The sequence below is a fragment of the Oculina patagonica genome, chromosome 5 (assembly GCF_052425735.1).
Source record: "Oculina patagonica isolate OP01 chromosome 5, crgOcupat, whole genome shotgun sequence".
Classification (NCBI taxonomy): Eukaryota; Metazoa; Cnidaria; class Anthozoa; order Scleractinia; family Oculinidae; genus Oculina; species Oculina patagonica.
This window is the reverse complement of record NC_135762.1, coordinates 27,358,994-27,377,931: the sequence shown is the minus strand read 5'-3', so window position 1 is coordinate 27,377,931 and position 18,938 is coordinate 27,358,994. Positions and strand designations below refer to the sequence as shown.

At 40.1% G+C, this 18,938-nt stretch overlaps 1 protein-coding gene across 1 annotated transcript; it reads left to right on the top strand.

Annotated features, from left to right (window-relative positions):
• The first annotated feature begins 250 nt into the window (after positions 1-250).
• Positions 251-18,385, top strand: LOC144654322 (medium-chain acyl-CoA ligase ACSF2, mitochondrial-like). Its single transcript, XM_078514428.1, has 20 exons — positions 251-411; positions 3,140-3,311; positions 4,324-4,452; positions 5,716-5,769; positions 5,921-6,039; positions 9,025-9,081; positions 9,164-9,281; positions 10,064-10,159; positions 10,332-10,390; positions 11,183-11,272; positions 12,380-12,471; positions 13,094-13,170; positions 13,351-13,458; positions 13,902-14,050; positions 14,599-14,653; positions 15,483-15,569; positions 15,851-15,903; positions 16,611-16,668; positions 16,973-17,041; positions 17,921-18,385. Exons 1-20 carry the CDS (start codon positions 266-268, stop codon positions 17,969-17,971), a joined length of 1,839 nt encoding a protein of 612 aa, XP_078370554.1. The 5' UTR covers positions 251-265; the 3' UTR covers positions 17,972-18,385.
• The last annotated feature ends 553 nt before the right edge of the window (positions 18,386-18,938 follow it).

Sequence of the window (18,938 nt, the reverse complement as noted above, 5' to 3'; positions counted from 1 at the left end):
ATTTAAACTATCCCGAATTCTACAATGTAAACAATAGTTGAGTAATATTTCCTTTATTAAAGTTTATGAATTGGGGATTTTTTGACACCATGTTATTTTATCCTTGTATGGCGGATGGAAAGTAATCAGATTTAAAAATAAACATGATCTAACTTCCGGGTTTCAAGTACATTTTGCACGCTATTGCGTGCCTATGATTATTTTTGGCGTCACCAGATCTCTCTCCGTTTGCATTCGAGTCAGACGTGACAGACACAACAACAAAATGGCGGCGAGTTCAATTGCGGGGCAAAAGATTTTGAGCTCTGCAGGGAAATGCAGCATTCTGCGAATGTATTCTCAATGGATGCAAAGATTTTCCAAGCCAATGTCGTGTGGATTTTGCAGTAGGATCCGGCATTCATCCACAAGGTGAGAGATCATCTCAAATTTTAGGAATTCTACTTGAGGCCCTTTTGGCGTTTGGCCCGGGTTAGGGTCGCCTAACACAGGCTTCGAACGCCCTCTCACTTGTCTGGTTTTACAGGAAGAACGTGATCGAAACCTTAGATAGAAGGATAATCTCGTATGTCAACATTAAGGGTTTCACTTAACTAGCTGTGATGATGTTTTTGTTATAAAAAAAAAAAACGCTTGTTAGCTTTGTTTTGAATGGAATAAGGGTTCCTCCCAGTTAAATGATGTATTATACAAAGCAATGATATAAATTTAGGCTTTATGAATCGCTAATTAATATTTCATTCTTTGTTTAAACTTCCACTCTTCAAAAGAGTTCAATATACAAAATAAGGCTTGATCTAAAGCTGGATTGGTTTTTCTGGTGTCTGACCTGACCTGGTCTTTAATGAGTTGTACCAGAAAATATCCATACCATCGCATGGAAGGCTTTCCTTGGTTTAAGTCCCAACCCCACCCCTCTGGAAATTGTAAAACTTAACTTCTCGTCCTCCCCTTTCCCCTTGGAATTTCCACTGCCCTTTCATGGGGTGCATGGGTGATACAAGTGTTTCCTGGAAAAATTATGTGTGATTCCAGAAAATATCTGTACCTCCCTCACAGAGGGGTACTATATCTGCCAACTCTCATGCCTTGGGCGTGAGTCTCACGCCTGCGAGTTGAAAACTTCGATCTCATGCCAACTCATGCTTACGAACCAATTTCTCGCGCCTAGTCAAAAAAGAAAGGGAGTTATTACAACCACAAACAACACACTTCCAAAAAAATGTAATCTCAAACCAATGTGAGAAAGAAAACTCCATGTAAAATGAGTAAATGGCGATACTTTCCCCGAAATCACAGAGTTTTGACAAGAAAAAGGCATTGGAAATGAGGTCATGTTTAGCAAAACACGTCCACACCTTGCGATTGGGATATGTTCGGAACGTCTTCGGAATACTTCGGACATTGTTGTATCGTCTTCGGAAATCCAGGGAGCAGGGGTGGCGCAGTGGTGAGAGCGCTCGCCTCCCACCAATGTGGCCCGGGTTCGATTCCGGCCCAGTGCCATATGTAGGTTGAGTTTGTTGTTGGTTCTCGTTCCTGCTCCGAGGGTTTTTCTCCGGGTTCTCCGGTTTTCCTCCCTCCACAAAAACCAACACTCCAAATTCCAATTCGATGTCGGATGCACGTACACGTCTTTATGAGCTTCGAGCTCTTCCGCGTCATGTGGGTAAATAAATTACATTTACATTACAGTTGGCAGGTATAGGGTACTGAAAATTCTGATGGGAAGGGGGATCCCAAAGACTAAAACTTTAAGAGGAAAGTATGAAGCTAAACTGGAATTTACAGAAAGATGGGGACTCAACCAAGATTCCTCATTGGAAGAAGTATGGATATTTTCTGCAGCAACACAATTTGTAAAAATATTGAAGATCACAATTTGTGTAAGGTAAAATAGCCAGCTTGTTTCTCTTCATCAGTCATGAAGGAGACAGGGTGGCCTAATTATTAGTGTGTTGGACTCCAGGGCTGCAGTCCCAGGTTTGAGCACTCACCACAGACATAATGTTGTGTTCTTGGGCAAAACACTTAACTTTCACATAAGTCTCACAGTGCTTCTCCCTTCCTAGGTGTATTAAAGATGAATTCCAGTCCGTACTGCGCAATCTCGGCTGCAATGTTTATGTGAACCCACACGAAGGAATGTTTACAAGCAAAACTAAAAATTCCGCGACAACGTTACCTTTTTCTTCATAATTAACGCCAGATATCCTTGCAGAACAAATAATAACGAGTAGAGGAACCTTGACGCTATTTCAAACAGACGTTTCAGCTCATCGGAAATTCTTGAACGAAACAAACTGTAATGGCGGACTAAAAAACGTCATGTATGCTGTCACAGAAGTGTAACGTTTCAACAAATTCAAAACAAAAACGAAAACAAACCCCGAGTCTGCGCAGTACGGACTGGAAATCAGCTTTAAAGGGTACTAGTATGCTCTTAGGTTGACCTGAGGTATTTCTGGAAAAAGAACGCCTGGCAAATTTAGACTAGCATCTCACCAAGAGAAAGTGGCAATAAAGACTCCTGCTTGCTCTTGGTGATCCTTGAGATTTGAGAATGTTAAGCTGTCACATTTTCTACAAATTTTTATGTGCTTGTCCTGTGAAACCAGACATAACCTACCAGTAATCCCAGGGGGGGTACTCCGGCTTGTAAATGACGGGGATGATCGAATGGAGGCAAAACTCAGGACCCAAAAAAATCCCTAAGTCTTCCGACATTACCCAAAAAAATCCCTGGACCAAAAATAACCCTGAAAAAAATCCCTTGTCAAATTACCCCTAAATTGCCAGGAGGGGCAAAAACGCTCGAGTTTGATTATTCATCATACTATAAATACGCCAAGGCACTTTAGTTCGTTCTTAATACCTAAAAAAAATCCCCTATTTGAATCAAGTCACCCAAAAAAATACTTGCCAAATTTTCCAACCCAAAAAAATCCCGGAATCGAAAATTTCAAACCAAAAAAAATCCTTCGATCATCCCCGTCATTTACAAGCCCGAGTACCCCCCCTGGGCCAGTAATCAACATTCAAGATGTAAGGCAGAAAGTTTTACATTCTGCGAACATAAAACAGTCGCACAATCAATTTTATCCTGCCTCCGACTATACAATTATTTTGTCTCAAACAGTTCTCACGAGAAGCTCCAGTTTAGCTACTGTCAAGGTTTGTCTAAAAAGCCTTTTCTTGGTGAAACAATTGGACAAAAACTGGACAAAACTGTAGAAAAATTCCCAGATTGTGAGGCTTATGTTTTCTGTGAAGACAACGAGAGGGCTACATTTGCTAAATTCCAAGAGGAGGTAAGCATTGCAGATAAAACAAATCAGATAGTATAAATTTGTCCCATGATTCTGTGTTATGTAACTAAAGAGCACCAGTTTTTTTGGTAAAATCTTTTTGGCTTTTCCTTATTCATTGAAATTCAGCTTTTTCAAAAATACTACCTTACCCAAATTTGAACTGGCAATTAACCAATCAGAAGCTTTGTCTATTGTCCTGATTTTCTGCAATATCTGATCAAGTCACTGACCTGATATTATAGGATTTTTGACCGAATTTGGGCAGCCCATATAGCTCACTTGATAATAAATTATTGTGATTTTGATTTGGGGCTTGTTTGGTATTTTGGCTCAACTGGGTCCAACCAAAATGTAGCCTCCTATGCAGAGGTTCTCTTGGCTGTCACACAATATTGGAGGAAGATTGCGTGATGAGCCAATGAAGAACATCTTCATAGGAGGCAAACCAAACAGAAACCATACCAGATATGCAGTAGGAAAAATGAAGAGAAAAGGAGAGCCTAATCCCAGGGGGGGTACTCTGGCTTGTAAATGACGGGGATGATCGAAGGATTTTTTTGGGTTTGAAATTTTCGATTCTGGGATTTTTTTGGGTTGGAAAATTTGGCAAGTATTTTTTGGGGTGACTTGATTTAGATAGGGGATTTTTTGGGTATTAAAAACGAACTAAAGTGCCTTGGCGCGGCCTTGGCGTTTTTATGGTATGATGAATAAACAAAACAAGCGTTCTTTGTGTTATGTTATTGCTGCTCCTGGCAATTTAGGGGTAATTTGACAAGGGATTTTTTGGGGGGTTATTTTTGGTCCAGAGATTTTTTTGGGTAATGTCGGAAGACTTAGGGAATTTTTGGGTCCTGAGTTTTGCCTCCATTCGATCATCCCTGTCATTTACAAGACGGAGTACCCCCCTGGGAGCCTAATATGCTCTTCTTCCTTTTCAAAATCAAATCTCTGAGTCTCTGCAGAGGAGAGAGTTCTGTATTGATTTTAATAACAATCATGTAAATTGCAGGTGGATGATCTTGCTGCAGGACTTATTGCTGTGGGTTTAAAAAAGGGTGATCGTGTGGGAATTTGGGGTCCTAACATGAGAGAATGGGTCATCACTCAGTTTGCCACTGCCAAAGCTGGATTAATACTGGTTAGTACTTTCATTCTGATTAACACTGTCTGGTTAATTCAAAGCTAGAACGGTTTTCACTTGAGTGTCGAAAGTAAATTGCATTTGCTTTGGTTTTGCATTACTACGCTTAGTGATTGGCTTAAAAATCTTGCGCCACTTTCTCAGCCAATCAGGAGTAAAACCAAAACCAATCGTGACTCGCTCGTGCAGGTTTTCCCGCGCTTCGTGCCAGCCACATGTATTTGCTTCGAGTTTTGATTGGTTCACTCGATTTTCTGTGTCCTTTGTGATTGGCCAGAGTAATTACTTTGGTTTTGGTTTTACGACACTCAATTGAAAACTGCTCTATATTGAAATGGTTAGGTTAATACTGGGGTGGATCCTCCATCTCAGGATTTTTCTTAGGAAGGGGTGCACCACTAAGGAATGGCATAACTCACTTTTTTTGGGCAGAATACCAGTTGTATTAGAAATCCGCAAAGTCATTTTATAGGGGGTGCAACCCCTGCACCCTCCCCCTAGATCCACCCCTGCTCTCCTTATGGACGCCTCTATAATTCGGACACCTCCCTATTACTGACAGTTCACTTGGTCCAAAAGTGACCAAAATTATTCTACCTCTCTGTAAATTATGGGTACCTCTATAATGTGACACTCTTCTCTGTCCCTTTGGTGTTCATATTAAAGAGGCTGGGTAATGTGACACCAATTAAACCTTGTCCAACCGAAAGGTGTCTGGGGCATGTTCTTCTTTGAGCTCAAGGCTGGTTTCTTGGAGAGGGCCGAGGACTTATATAGGTTCTTGAATTAAACCACAATGGGCGTCAAAAGTCCTTGAGACAGTTGGGATGAAATTGATACTAATTTAAAATTCCCGTTTTTTCACCTTTAATCTGCTGCCGCTTCTGAACCACTCCCCCTCCCCCTTTTCAATGTTGTACCTAAACGAGGAAGGTCTTGCAGATAGCAAATACAACATTGTTTCGGGGAGAGGGGGTTATATTGAAGGGGTGAGGGGTAAAATTTGTCTAAGGTACTCAAAAAGTGCCGACTGTCTCAACACTTTTGGCGCCCATTGCAGCTCTTCTGCCATTTTTACAGCATATCTGCAAGCTTTCTTGAGCACTTAGTCACTATGAACTTGTGTTTATACACCTAGGTAGATAAGAAGAGGCATGGCCTTAGCTTGGAATACCTGACAGGAATACTGTCTGTGCTCAAACAGATTGCTTCACTGTGGCTTTTGCAAATAAAGTTCATTTCAATTTCTTTATTTTCTAGGTAAACATTAATCCTGCTTATCAGGTTCCAGAAGTGGAATATGCTCTGAAAAAGGTATTTAATAACCATCATTATATTAGCTATTCTTATTATTTTAAATAATCCCTAATTTTGATTATTGTTTAGACCCAGTTTATTTTTCAGATTTAAAGCACCATAAAAAATTATTATTATAATATAATTGTTATAATTTACTAAATCTTAGGTTGGCTGCAAAGCACTCATTATGGCTGACCAATTCAAAACCCAGGATTACTACAACATGTTAGCTCACATTGTACATGAGCTGCCGCATTCAAAACCAGGAGATCTCTTCAATGAAAGGTAATAAAAACAGATTCTGCTGAAAGATTGAGCAATGAGTGCAAAACTAAAGTACCAAAATCCTACTCATAGCATGGTAACATTTTATATCCTATTTGAAACATCTCACTGAAATTTATTTGTCTTAGTGACCTGGTGATTAAACTCTAAAGCATTCTCAAGAAAATTAAAGTCAAACCTCATAATAATGTTTAAAACTCGCGCCATTTTGTTTTAAACTGGCGTGATGTAAACGTCCATTTTAACTGAAAGTTTTGTAAGCTGTACTCAAACTGTTACCATGCTAGGGAAAACCATCTTTAGTTAACAATTTACAAAATAAAACCCTCAGTTTCTCCCAACTCCCAATTTCTTGGACCAATTTTCCTTTTCCTTGGATAGTATTTGTCTGTAATTTTGCCCCAGATTTCTTCAACCTCCCGATTTCTCAAAGCAACTATTGTTTCCCCCAGAGGTTCGAGAAATCTTGATTTTACCGTATTCAGGAATGTGTACTACTTTACATAATACTTCAATGTTATAAGTTTACAGTACTGCAAGCTATGTTTCAATGACGTTTGCCCATGGACCAAGAGGCCGAAACTGCTGTGCTTCTAGACTACAAATTGCTAATATATAGTATTTTCACTGTCAAAATAACCACTGATTTAGCCTGCGCGCTATGCTGGTGTCTTTGTAAGGGTTGTCCTAAAACCCGGAATGCCGGAAACCCGGAAAACCGGAATGCCGGAAATCCGGATAAGAAAGCCCGGAATCCTAAAACCCGGAATGACCTTTTTTGTGTACGCCCTTTTCAAGATAAATACGTGGAAATATGTTATATTTTTTGGGAAATTGGAAGTTTGTTACGAGTTTCCAATTACGTTGCGAGTTAGCGAATCAAATTGTCAATTTCGATACAAAGTTCCCAACTTCGGCCCGACTGAACTTCGCAATTTAGCTAGTTGAGGAGAAACAAAACATGTTGTTTCAAAGTCGTAGCGATATCTGAAGCGATTCTTGCGGCTCAAGTTGCAAAACACTTGTTTAAACAAATAGTCGACGTCAATAAAAACATAACATTGTTTTTAACTTGTGCAGATTAAAACCTTCTGCAGTTATGTTATCAACAAAAGGCTCACAAACTTTAAATTAATGTTTAGCGAGCCGCAAACATGCATGTTGGCGTGAGAAATTAGTCGTCCCTGTCGCTTCGCTTCGGCTTCGATTAAAATCAACTTTATGTAAAGATGGGTAAACCATGCATCCAGTTTCACCCGGCTTACAAACGCAAAAGACTTAAAATTTAGATTATACCTCGCAAAAAGCGTAAAAAATATATTTTTGTACAAAAAAGGAAAATTTGACCAAATATCTGCCTGCATAAAATTCATTTATCGGCAAATTACTTGCGTGATCGCTGGTGCGAAACGTTGTATCATCAAGCGACGAATATCGACAGCGTTTGATACCCATTTTCGAAAGGACGTGTTCATGCTTAGATGCAATAGACGGTATATGAATGTAATGCTTCCTCTCACTATCAGTCAGAACATTGATCAGAAGGTTGTTATTGCTGTCCTGCTTGTTCGTCAAACAAAAATTGTGCAGCGTGAGCCACAAGAATCGCTGGAATAATCCCGCCGCAACTTGTTTCCTTTAAAATCATTGAGTTCAGATATCACCATGACTTTGAAACAATATGTTTTGTTTCTCCTCAACTAGCTAAATTGCGAAGTTCTGTCGGGCCGAAGTTGGGAACTTTGTATCGAAATTGACAATTTGATTCGCTAACTCGCAACGTAATTGAAAACTCGTAACAAATTTCCAATTCCCGCCAAAAATAACTTGTTTCCACGTATTTATCTTGAAAAGACGTGCACAAAAAAGGTCATTCCGGGTTTTAGGATTCCGGGATTTCTTATCCGGATTTCCGGCATTCCGGTTTTCCGGGTTTCCGGCATTCCGGGTTTTAGGACAACCCGTCTTTGTAATACCTCAGGGTATTTAGAGTCAGAGTTACATGTGCCTCTAGGGATTTCATTTGTCTAAGCAAATTAACTTGTGTTTTTGACTTCTTTTGCCAAGTAACGCCAAGCTGGACCAGTGGAAAATTTTTTTCCCTCCCACCTCCCCTTCGGCGACGCGTACCACTTTCTCCCATCTCTGTCTTATGACCTCAGTTACTGCCTTTGCAAAATCTCGCTTCCCATAACTTAGTATTGCAAAGGCAGTCAGTGGTTGTATTGATAGTGAAAATGGTCTACTATTTGCCCTGGGTGGACGTGTCATTGCCAAATGCACATCATATTTTTTTACCAACTTAGAATTGACCTGAATTTGCCATAGGTACTTAGTGAAGCTTGTACATACAAAGGTAGAAACAGGCAGTCAGGTACTTGTAGTCATTTTCTAAGCGCAAGGTAGAATTAGCAATAAAATTATTGAATATTACAATAACTTTTTTTAAAAAATGTTGAGATGAGGTGCTATTTAAAAGTGGTCAGTTGAATGTAGTAAAGGTTCTAAGGAGAAATAATTTTAGTTACAATCATTATCTAATGTAGTTTTTCTAAAAATATAACAACTCATGCAGTCAGCACGATCTTCAAGGAGTTTAATGCAATTTGTTTCTGTGTGGGATGGTGCATTAGAAGCTCAGTGGTTATATTAACTAATTCATTTATTAATAGTCATAATAACAGTCCACAACCAAGGATTTTTTTTTACTTGGTCTCCCAATCAGTTAACTAGTAGATAGTGTGATCTGGCAGTGGCAGATCCAGTCCATGAACTAAAGGGGTGGGGGGCCTTTTTTGTGTGTATTCCCCAAAAATGTTCTGCAAGGGAAGTCCTTAAAAAAACTGTCTTTTACCAAAACTAAGGAGCCCCCCCCCCCCCTGCCACTTCCCTAGATCCCCCACTGTCTAGTGTGCTAGGTCTGAGGAAACCGACCATAATTTCTGCAAATATACTGAATGCTGATGTTATCATAATTATCCACAGACTTCCTGATCTTAAACTGGTAGTGATGGCTAGCAAGGATCATGAAAGAACATTCAGGTTTGTATTTTCGCCAGTTTTTGAGTTGAAGCAGGCACTTTCAATTGGTTATGTCATGATTGTCATTTGTGTTAAATTTCAGTGGCACAATGGCATTCCAAGAGTTAATGGAGACAGGAGGGGCAGACGAGAGAAGAAAGTTACAAAAATTACAGAATGAACTACAAAGCGACGATCCAATCAACATTCAATTTACTTCAGTAAGTTAATGCTTGCTATTTTCTATACCATGCCTGTTTTATGACCGGCTTTTTTGCGTAGAAATTTTCGTAGAGCGCTATGCTTGTACCATTGTTTTATCAGTATCTAATTATTGCGTCCAAGTGTACAGTACAGTGGTACAGTCGTTCAGCATTGTCTGTATCATAGAATCTTTTCGTATTTAAAATCTATTCTGATTTAATTTTGGTTACATTTCAACATTCTTTAACATTTAAAAAGTGTTTTAATTGTTGTTCGTATGAATGTACGGTGTACACTATACGCGTGTAACACTTTCCGTAGAATCGTACTTCGTACAGAGTATATAGTCAGCCTTCCACATTGTTTGCTGTGCTCTAGTTATATCTTTTCTATTTTCATTTCTTAAATCTACCTTTTTTAAATTTTTGTCCTACCACCTAAAAAAAATAACTTGAATCCATCATACTCCACCCAGTGTTGTAAACCTCTGCAGCTATCACTAGGATTTTTGCATGTTGATGAGTACTTCTACGAGTCTGGTTGCTGAAACCTATTCCCATGAGCATGCAACATGTTGGTAGTAACTTCAGGCCCTGTTAAATTGACAATTATCTACAGCAGAACAGGTGGCAAACAAAATACTAGCTTAGTCCCTTGTTATCTTTGTTGTTGTTGTTGTTTTTTCAGAGTTAGTCAAAGCAGTGAAGAAAGTTTGATAGAGTTTTTCTGTCTATTGCTAACTGCCAATCAAGTTAAGATTAAATTAATAAAAGATTTATTTGCTTCTGTTTTATATCAGGGTACAACTGGTAATCCTAAAGGAGCTACACTATCCCATCATGGAATTCTGAACAATGCGTATTTTGTTGGAGAAATTTTAGATTACGAAAATCAGGTACTGTTTTGTTAAGTGTTAATTTCAGTGAATGAGTGAGTGATGTCAATTTCAGTGAGTGATACTCTAAAATCATTGTACAACTTCTCCTTACTGGTCTACATACATATTGTATTGTACAAGTTGGAAGAATTTCATTTTTTCATCATAATTTGCATCTTGTTGATTTTAGGATTCTAGAATCTGTATCCCTGTTCCACTTTATCACTGTTTTGGAATGGTCCTTGGAAGGTAAGCTGTGTTTCCCTGGTTACACCGGTTAGATCACCCGGGGAGGGGGGCACTCCCATATATGAGCTATATAGGTATGTGCCGCTGTGAAGGGTATGGTTTTCAAGCAGTTTAGTCTGGGATAGGGTTAAGAAATCAGAAAGTTTTGGTCTAGAAAATGGTAGCATTTGCCGGAAAACTGATCTGTGTTATGACGAATTTAGTCCAGAATAGGAATAGAAACTCAGAAGAGAAAGAGGCTTTCCTAAACGTAAATAAAATCATTGCAGCATCGTTGTTGACAGATGGTTTTCCATAAAAACACTGATAGTGGGATAGGGTAGGGATTTACGGTGTCTAGTCTGGTATAGGGTTGCAAAAATTAGCTGAACATGGTCTGGTATAGGGCAAGGACTTCAAATTCCCAGCGGCACACCCCCACCCAAAAATATATATGGTCCCCCCCCCCCCGGGTTAGATCACCAAGCGATGTAAGGAAAGCTGGGGAAGGTGTGATCTGATTGAGAAAATAAACTGGTACCTTATCCCAGTCACACTTGCCCGACAAGATTCACTTGCATGACACGAGCAATGATCTACAAGCTTCATGTGGAGCCAGGTTTCACTTAATTAATTTGCTTGCTACCCACCTACTCTCTGCTGAGTCCATTGCAAGTCCCTCCCCCTGGTGATTCCATCTCCCTCCAACATTTAAGTCGTGTTTTCTTGGAAATTTGTCAGAACTCCTTGATTGAGAGAGGTGCTGTGAGGGTTAAGTGTCAAAACGTAATACTTTCTAACTTTTTGTTTCAGTTTTATGAGCATTACTTATGGGACAACTGCAGTTTATCCTTCCCGAGGATTCGACCCTGGAGCTGTCCTGACGGCCATTCAAGAAGAAAAGTAAGTTAAGATATACACATACGTTTTTGTAAAAAAAAAATGAAAATAAAATACTCTTTTCCCCTTTTATATGGAATGTTGATCACTTTAGTAAAGTCTGTGTCATGCCTAGTGGCACATCAGGCTGGAAAATCCTGGTTTCGGTTGCATGAAGCGACTAGGAGTATTTCTACTCCCCCCTAGATGGGATGCTAGTCCATCGCAGGATTACCCTCAGCACAGTTCTCCAGTACCCATTTATTCACCTGGGTGGAGAGAGACACTATGAGAGTGAAGTGTCTTGCCCAGGTACACAACATAATGACCCTGGCCAGGTCTCACAGGCCCGTAGGGTGGATTCTGTTAAGGGGGGTTCTTTTATTTTTTGGGAGGTAATTTTTTTTAGTGCCTTTAGGGAAATTTGCAAATTTAGGTTCTCTCAAGTGGCATTTCCTGCATTTTGACATCATTTCTGAGGTGGGATGCATTTTCCTTTAATATTAGCTCTTCGGAATGTAAGTTTCACTCTATAAAAAATTCTAAAATGTTCCGAAATGAGTGTATGCATTTAGACATCTTGAAAATTTGGTTTCTGACAAATGCGCATGCTTGCCTATCCCGCCAATTAACGCTAGTTCTGATTGTAGCAGGCGCTACGATAAGGATGGAAAGCAAGACGGTAATCAATTAACCAATCCAAAAGATAAGAACTTCTAATTTTAGTGCCAAACTGTTGCGGCTTCCTCCGATAATCCTGGCAAGGAAGGTAGTCGTCCGTGTAATCGACCGGTCGCAGTATTTTAATTGTTTTGTGTAAAAAAGTATCTCTTCAACCCCCCAAAAATGCCTACTTAAAAAATTATAGGGGGTTCGTTCGAACCCCTTGAACCCCACCCCCCCCCCCCCACCCTACCCCCCACCCTACGGGCCTGTCTCAGACCTGGACCGCTCGATCCGGAGCCCAGCGCACTTATCATTAGGCCATCGCACCTTCGTGTGTATCCATCTTCAAATTCGGAATTGGGCGAACTAAAATCTGTGTTTTAGCGAGCTAGAAAGTAGTTGCAGTTGAAGGGTTGATGTTTTGACTGTTCGGCGTTTTTCTCATGTCGCTTTGATCCGTTTTAGGTGTACTTCCCTGTACGGCACGCCTACAATGTTCATAGATGTTCTTAATCACCCTGCTTTAGACAAGTTTGATGTTAGTAGCCTCTATACAGGTTGGTGTATAAAAAAAAGTCAGTTTAATGACTCTTTCTGTACACAAACTTACATTCTATGAAATCAAACGAGATTGATGTTTCAATACACGGATTTAAGTTTCATTTTCTTGTCAACATGGTAACGAAACGGGGCGACGAACGAAACTGTTGCAAAACCCGGTCACAAACAAATTTGGTTTCTGTCATTTTCCCGCCTTTTTCACCAAATGCCTGGATTCTCGTCAAGTTTTGATTGGTTGATTGTGCTATTTGCTGCGTTGCTGATTGGCTTAACGACAGCCATCAGACAAGCGCGTAAAATAAACCAATAACCGCTCTATACCAGAGTGTGCTCACGTGACTTTTCCCACGCTTCCGCGCCGGTTGCAAGCGCGGGAAATTTCATGTCACTCATGATCAGAGGATTTTGCACCTGATTGGCTGAAAATACAACATATTTGTTGGCATTGGTTTGAGAACGTCACGCGAGATTTTTCAAGTTTTTGAAGTTGTAGACTGCAAAACAGGCGCTTCGCGCCTTCGATAAGCGCTTTTACCAACGACTTTAGACAAAAAAACGACTGTTTTGCAGTCTATTGAAGTTGTTAATCAGGTCATCATTGTTTCAACGGGTTCTTAGGTGTCATGGCCGGCTCACCGTGTCCAATCGAGGTGATGAAACAAGTGATGACAAAACTGCACATGCCTCAAGTCACGGTAAGTAATGACTGTTGAGTAGAATGTGAGAAAACGTGATATTTTACACAAAGTCAGACAGTATATCAGTCAAATAGTTACCGTGCTTGTGTCAGGAGAAATTTTGGAAACCTGTCTCGCAATTCATGCCATATGTTCTGTGCAATTCTTTGCTGATGGATCGTAAATTTCTGTTTTCAGATCTGCTATGGCTTAACAGAAACAAGTCCAGTTACAAATCAGACGCTGATGGATGATCCAATAGATCTACGAGTTTCCACGATAGGACGAGTACACCCCAATAATGAGGTATGCACGTTTAATTCCTGTTTGAAAATTTTGAATAAAGGTACTTCAGTTATATTGCATCTTTAGAATTTTAACCTTAATGTTCTAAACTTAGCCCTTGTGTATTTTGTTAATTTTTTATCATCACTTAATGTGACTAAGAAAATTACAATACCTCATCGTGATTGGCTGAGAGCAGAAAAATTTATCTTTAATTTTAAATTTGCACTGCAGTGCAATTAGGCGCGCTCGTTCATAATTGTCTTAGTCGTGTAATAAATGAGTAATAGTGTAAACGTTTGAGCAATTAGAGATTTCCATTACTTGAGATAATTCTTTCAAACTGCACTCACGAAAGGGCTCATACAATTTTGAGAGAACTTTGAATTTTACTCATAGTGTGAATCCTTAATCGCACTCGCATTCATAGATTACAAATATTTATCTAAATCTCCCCTTTCCAGGCAAAAATCGTGGACAGTGAAGGTCGTGTAGTACCCATCAATACCGCCGGCGAGATTTGCTTTCGAGGTTACAACGTTATGCTGGGATACTGGGAGGATAAGGAAAAGACTGACGTCTGCATTGAGCCCAGCGGTTGGTTCCACACTGGGTTAGTGCTTCAAAACGAGCTAGCTTGCTAAGTTTTTATTTAGACAATAATGTTGTGGTCCAAGTGCGAATGCTTGAAACTCCAACACTGATAGGCACACGCTATTAATGATAAGTAAAAGCAGAAGTACATAATCTAGATTATGTACTTCTGGTAAAAGGCACCAGTCTCATCCCCGCCGTATCTCTTTGCTCGCCAGTCGCGGGTGCCCCAAGGTATAGTATATTCGTCCCAAGGTGAGCCTGCTCGCAGGCTAAGCTTATCCCGATTACCGTTGCATGCATGAAGCGACTAGGAGTATTTCAATTTTCCCTAGATGGGATGCTAGTCCATCACGGGTTACCCCCCAACACTATATTTACCGGAACCCATTTGTACACCCGGGTTGTGTGCCCAAGAACACAACGCAGTGACCCCGGCCAGGGCAGGAACCCGGATCGTTCCGGAGTTCAGCACGCTAACCATTAAGCCATCGCGCCTTCCACGTTGGTACAAGGTAGTACAGCGAATAATAGTTAATAGTTGTTCTAATTCATTTTCCTTTATAGTGATATGGCAACAATGGACGAAAACGGATACGTTAAAATTATTGGGAGAATAAAGGTATGTTACCAGTAACCGTGTCACCAGCTGCAAGCAACAATCGTTCTTGTGCCTTACCGTGGTATAAATCTTTCAAGGAGTTTTTGTAGCCTGCGTCGCAGACAGTCCAAACCAAGGATTTTGTGACACGTCAGGCTGCAACCCAGGCTAGGATTTTTTAGGATCTTGCAGAATCCTGTACAATATCTTTAAAGTTCCTTCAATGATCCTCCAGGATCTTGCAAGAATCTAAAGAGCACTTTCTATTACATCTTCATCTATTCCCTGATGATCTTAGAGGTCCTTGCAAAGATCGTTGCAATGACGTTATAAGTTAATCAACAAATCAGAGATCTAAGATCTTCGTAAGATCCACAATCTCTTAGAAAACGTGGCAGGCATTTGAAGATCTTTAGGTTTTTGAGCAGGAATAGACTGGCAGCAAATAGGCAGAAGCGCTACATTCTATCCAGGACATTAACTGTGTGAATGAGCATGTGCATTTCCCACAAGTTTATTTAAAATTGGGAACATCCCTAGAGATCGGCGGCGTATAAAAACTTATTATGTAAAAACTGAACCAATTTTAACTCCGATGAAGGTAACAGAGAGTTACCGAAAATTCAGTTTTATACGTTTTTTACCAACTTTTTAAACCGATTTTAAGATCAGATACAGACCAAATTTTTTATCATGTCAAACACTGATCGCCCTAATAACATTAACAACAACAACAACAACATCTACTAGGCAGAAGATGTCCAATTGCTTTCCCTAGCTAGTATAGCTAACGCTTAACTAAAATCTTTGAGGTATTTAAATGAGATTTTGATTTGATTTTATATTGTAGGATGTGATCATCCGCGGAGGAGAAAACATTTATCCAACAGAAGTTGAACAATTTCTGTACAAACATCCCAAGATACAAGATGTACAGGTACAACATAAGTTTAACCCCTCAGTAAGGTAATGACTGCCAGCATCGGTATTGCGTCAGAGACAAAGGAACAACACTCAAAACAGCATGCTAAGAAATGTCATTGTTAGTCATTTTTATGTCCTAAATATTTAAAAACGTACAGAAAAAAACGGTAGATATGGCTGATACAGGAAAATGTATGTTGCCATGACCCTCGCAAAAATGTCAGTTAAATAAGCTTTGGTCATACACGACAGTAGGTATAATTTTGCCTCTGTTTTTGTTTTGTTATCTTTTAGATAATCGGCGTTCCTGATCATCGGCTGGGAGAAGAAGTTTGTGCCTGGATCAAGTAAGAATTCAGTTAATTGCAACCCTTGAACATAACAAACACTTGAAAAGCCCAATTGTTATGCTCCAATCAAAACGGAACGAGAGCAATCGCGAAACTTTGTTGCTTAGCAACATGTTATCACACGGATGCGTTGCTTAGCAACATGATATTAGCGGAGACGTGATGCTCCTTAGCAACTGTTCTCAGGGAGCTGCAGACTCAATATGAATTCTTGGCTCGATTAACGCTAATTAACAATTGGTTCGTGCTTTAGCGTGCAGTCTCGCTTACGTATACTGATTTGTTTGCGTGGCTCTGCTAACTTGTTATAATACAAGATTAAAAGTTTAAAAAACAGATGACTCCCCCCCCCCCCCCCCCCCCCTTTCCCCAAGCCTTTAATGTCCAATTCAATCTATAAGATACGCTTGCCGGGAATCATGGCAGTTGTATTCAACGTTGTCATGTCCAGGACATATTTTGTGGAATACAGGTACCATGGGGCCCTAGCTGCAAACGCGCTAGCAGAGGGAGTCGGCATTTATGGGCTTTTAAATCGTTTTTGAATGCTTACTGTAAGTTACAGTTCTACTTTGACAAAACATGTTGGACAAAAACAACAGAGAGAAATGATTTCTAAACCTGAATCTGAATTTAGAGTTGATTTTAAACCTCGATTAGTTAAATACTGATTTGAGTAACCGGAACTAAATGTTACTTTTCAGGTTGCACGCAGGCGAATCAGCCACACCGGAAGAAATCAAAGAGTTTTGCAAAGGACAAGTAAGTTCATGGGCTTAACTTGATTTGAATCGTATTTTGCTTTTCTTTAGTCCCCTTCGCAGCCGTTATTTCGTCTGTTGCGTGACCGCTCAAGTTTGGGACGTCACGCAACGTCGAGTGGTGACAAAAACAACGGCTGCGAAGAAGCTAATCCTTTGTTACACTGCAAGCAATCTCTTCTCATATCTTTTGCTCAGAACTTTCACTCTAGGACGACAAAGCTAAGTATAATTAGACATTAGACAAGTCTCGGCTTCAGTGGACCAAGTTACTTGAATTCTTATGTTAATTTACTATTTTTCAGATATCTCATTATAAAATTCCCCGTTACATCAAGTTCACGGATGATTTCCCTCTCACTATAACAGGAAAGGTAAGGACATAGGTAAAGCACCCCTGGAGGAGGATAAGGTAGAATAGGCGAGGACCTCTGTAATACAATACGGGTTTCTCTCCTAAGGGCGCTTTCCATTAGTCAGAACTGGCCGGCCGGTCCTGTGGTTTTGAATGTGAAGTGGGCCTTTTCCATGAGATTTTTCAAATTTGTGCATTGACTGATTTAGCAGGATAAATCTGACTAACAACAGAATTCTGCTCTCGAATACCATAAAATTCCGGTTATATGCCCCCCACCCGCTTATAACCCCCCCCCCCCCGGTTATAGGCCCATCTTCCTGGAAACAAAAAAATACATCCGATTATAAGCTCCCCTCTGTTGGATGAGAGTACTGAAAGGGCTAAATGTTGCTTTATTATGCGTTTAAAACTAAAAAACGCATTTCGATCAACACCCCCGTGGCCCGTTTCGGAACGTTTTTTTTTTTGTTCCGCTTATAAGCCCTCCCAGATATAAGCCCCTCCGCTTATAAGCCCACCCAGAAACCCTTATGAACTTGTATAAGCCCAGGGCTTATAACCGGAATTTTACGGAATACCGGTCTGGCCGGCCAGTTCTGACCAATGGAAAGCGCTCTAAGAACGACCTTTGTCCCAAGCGGAGACCTATTAACGATAGAATCTAAGGTGGAACCTTTTTTAAGGTGGTCACCTGTCTAAGCCAGACACATTTCTATATCAAAGTCAGACACTTCCCTAGGTGGGCACGTCTCTAATATGAACACTGAACTCTCTAAGGCAAACAGCCGAGCGTGTTGATTCGTTTCAGGGACTTGTCATTAGTAAACACTCAGTAGTAACCAAGAATCACTTCACAAAGCAAAGGAGTGACTCACTCTTTTCTTGTGTTAACCAGGTTAAGAAGTTTGTAATGAGAGAGATAACAAAAGAAGAACTAGACCTTTGATCAAGAACAAAAAGAAATACTTGAATGCATGCAATTCTCAACCGACGACCACACTCTTCACAACGGCTGGACCACGCTTTACACAATCAAAGGCTATTTGGGAAGTAGCTGCCACTGCAATGGCTGTCTAGTCCCGTTGGTTAGTGATCACAAGTTGAAAAAATCATTTGTTGCTCCTATGGTATCAAGGCAAACGACACTTTCTCTCCGCCTAACTCAAATACCTACAGATTGCGTAAAATTTTTACCTGTTTATATATTTCAAAATTTTAATTTTATTAAATGACAGCTTGAATAAATCAACTAATGCAACGCTTAGGGCATAAGAGCGCGTGAACATACTTCTATTACAACGCGTGAAGTGCAATGGAATGAGAATAAAAATAATTATTGTGATATATCTGAATCATGACTTTATGAAAGTACTTTGTCAAAAAAGCACCTCTTGCAAGATATAACTGATTTGTACAAAACCGAATAAATTCAACTAACCATATCGTGTACGTTTGCTTTTGTACTTGGTACCTCTAACTCGCCTTCCATGAGATCTTAAGTTTGGCGGAAGACCCTCTGTGGGGCGGAATAGAGGCGGGGAACAGGAATCGCTCTTCGCCGCTTTGGGAGGCTACTGGACTTCCCGTAAGCGGTACCACGGACAGTTGTCTTTTTGTAGGCTCGCAGTGAAGTGTTTTTGTCATTTAAACATAAATAAGTGTACGCTAATTTTCAAGCAAAAAGCAAAAAATTGCTTTCCCTCCTTACCCATAAATCTGCTCTAAGAGTAAATGAAGCCCGTTGCAAATTAAGAACATAACATGAGTGCCAGTTCACGAAATCCACTTTCACTTTCGTGGACATATTGGGCAATTTTTTTACGGTATACAGCTGTATGTTGGTTTTGCGTTCATTAACGGCATAAAATAACGATACAAACAATATAGCCACGCTATAATGCAGCGATACCAAT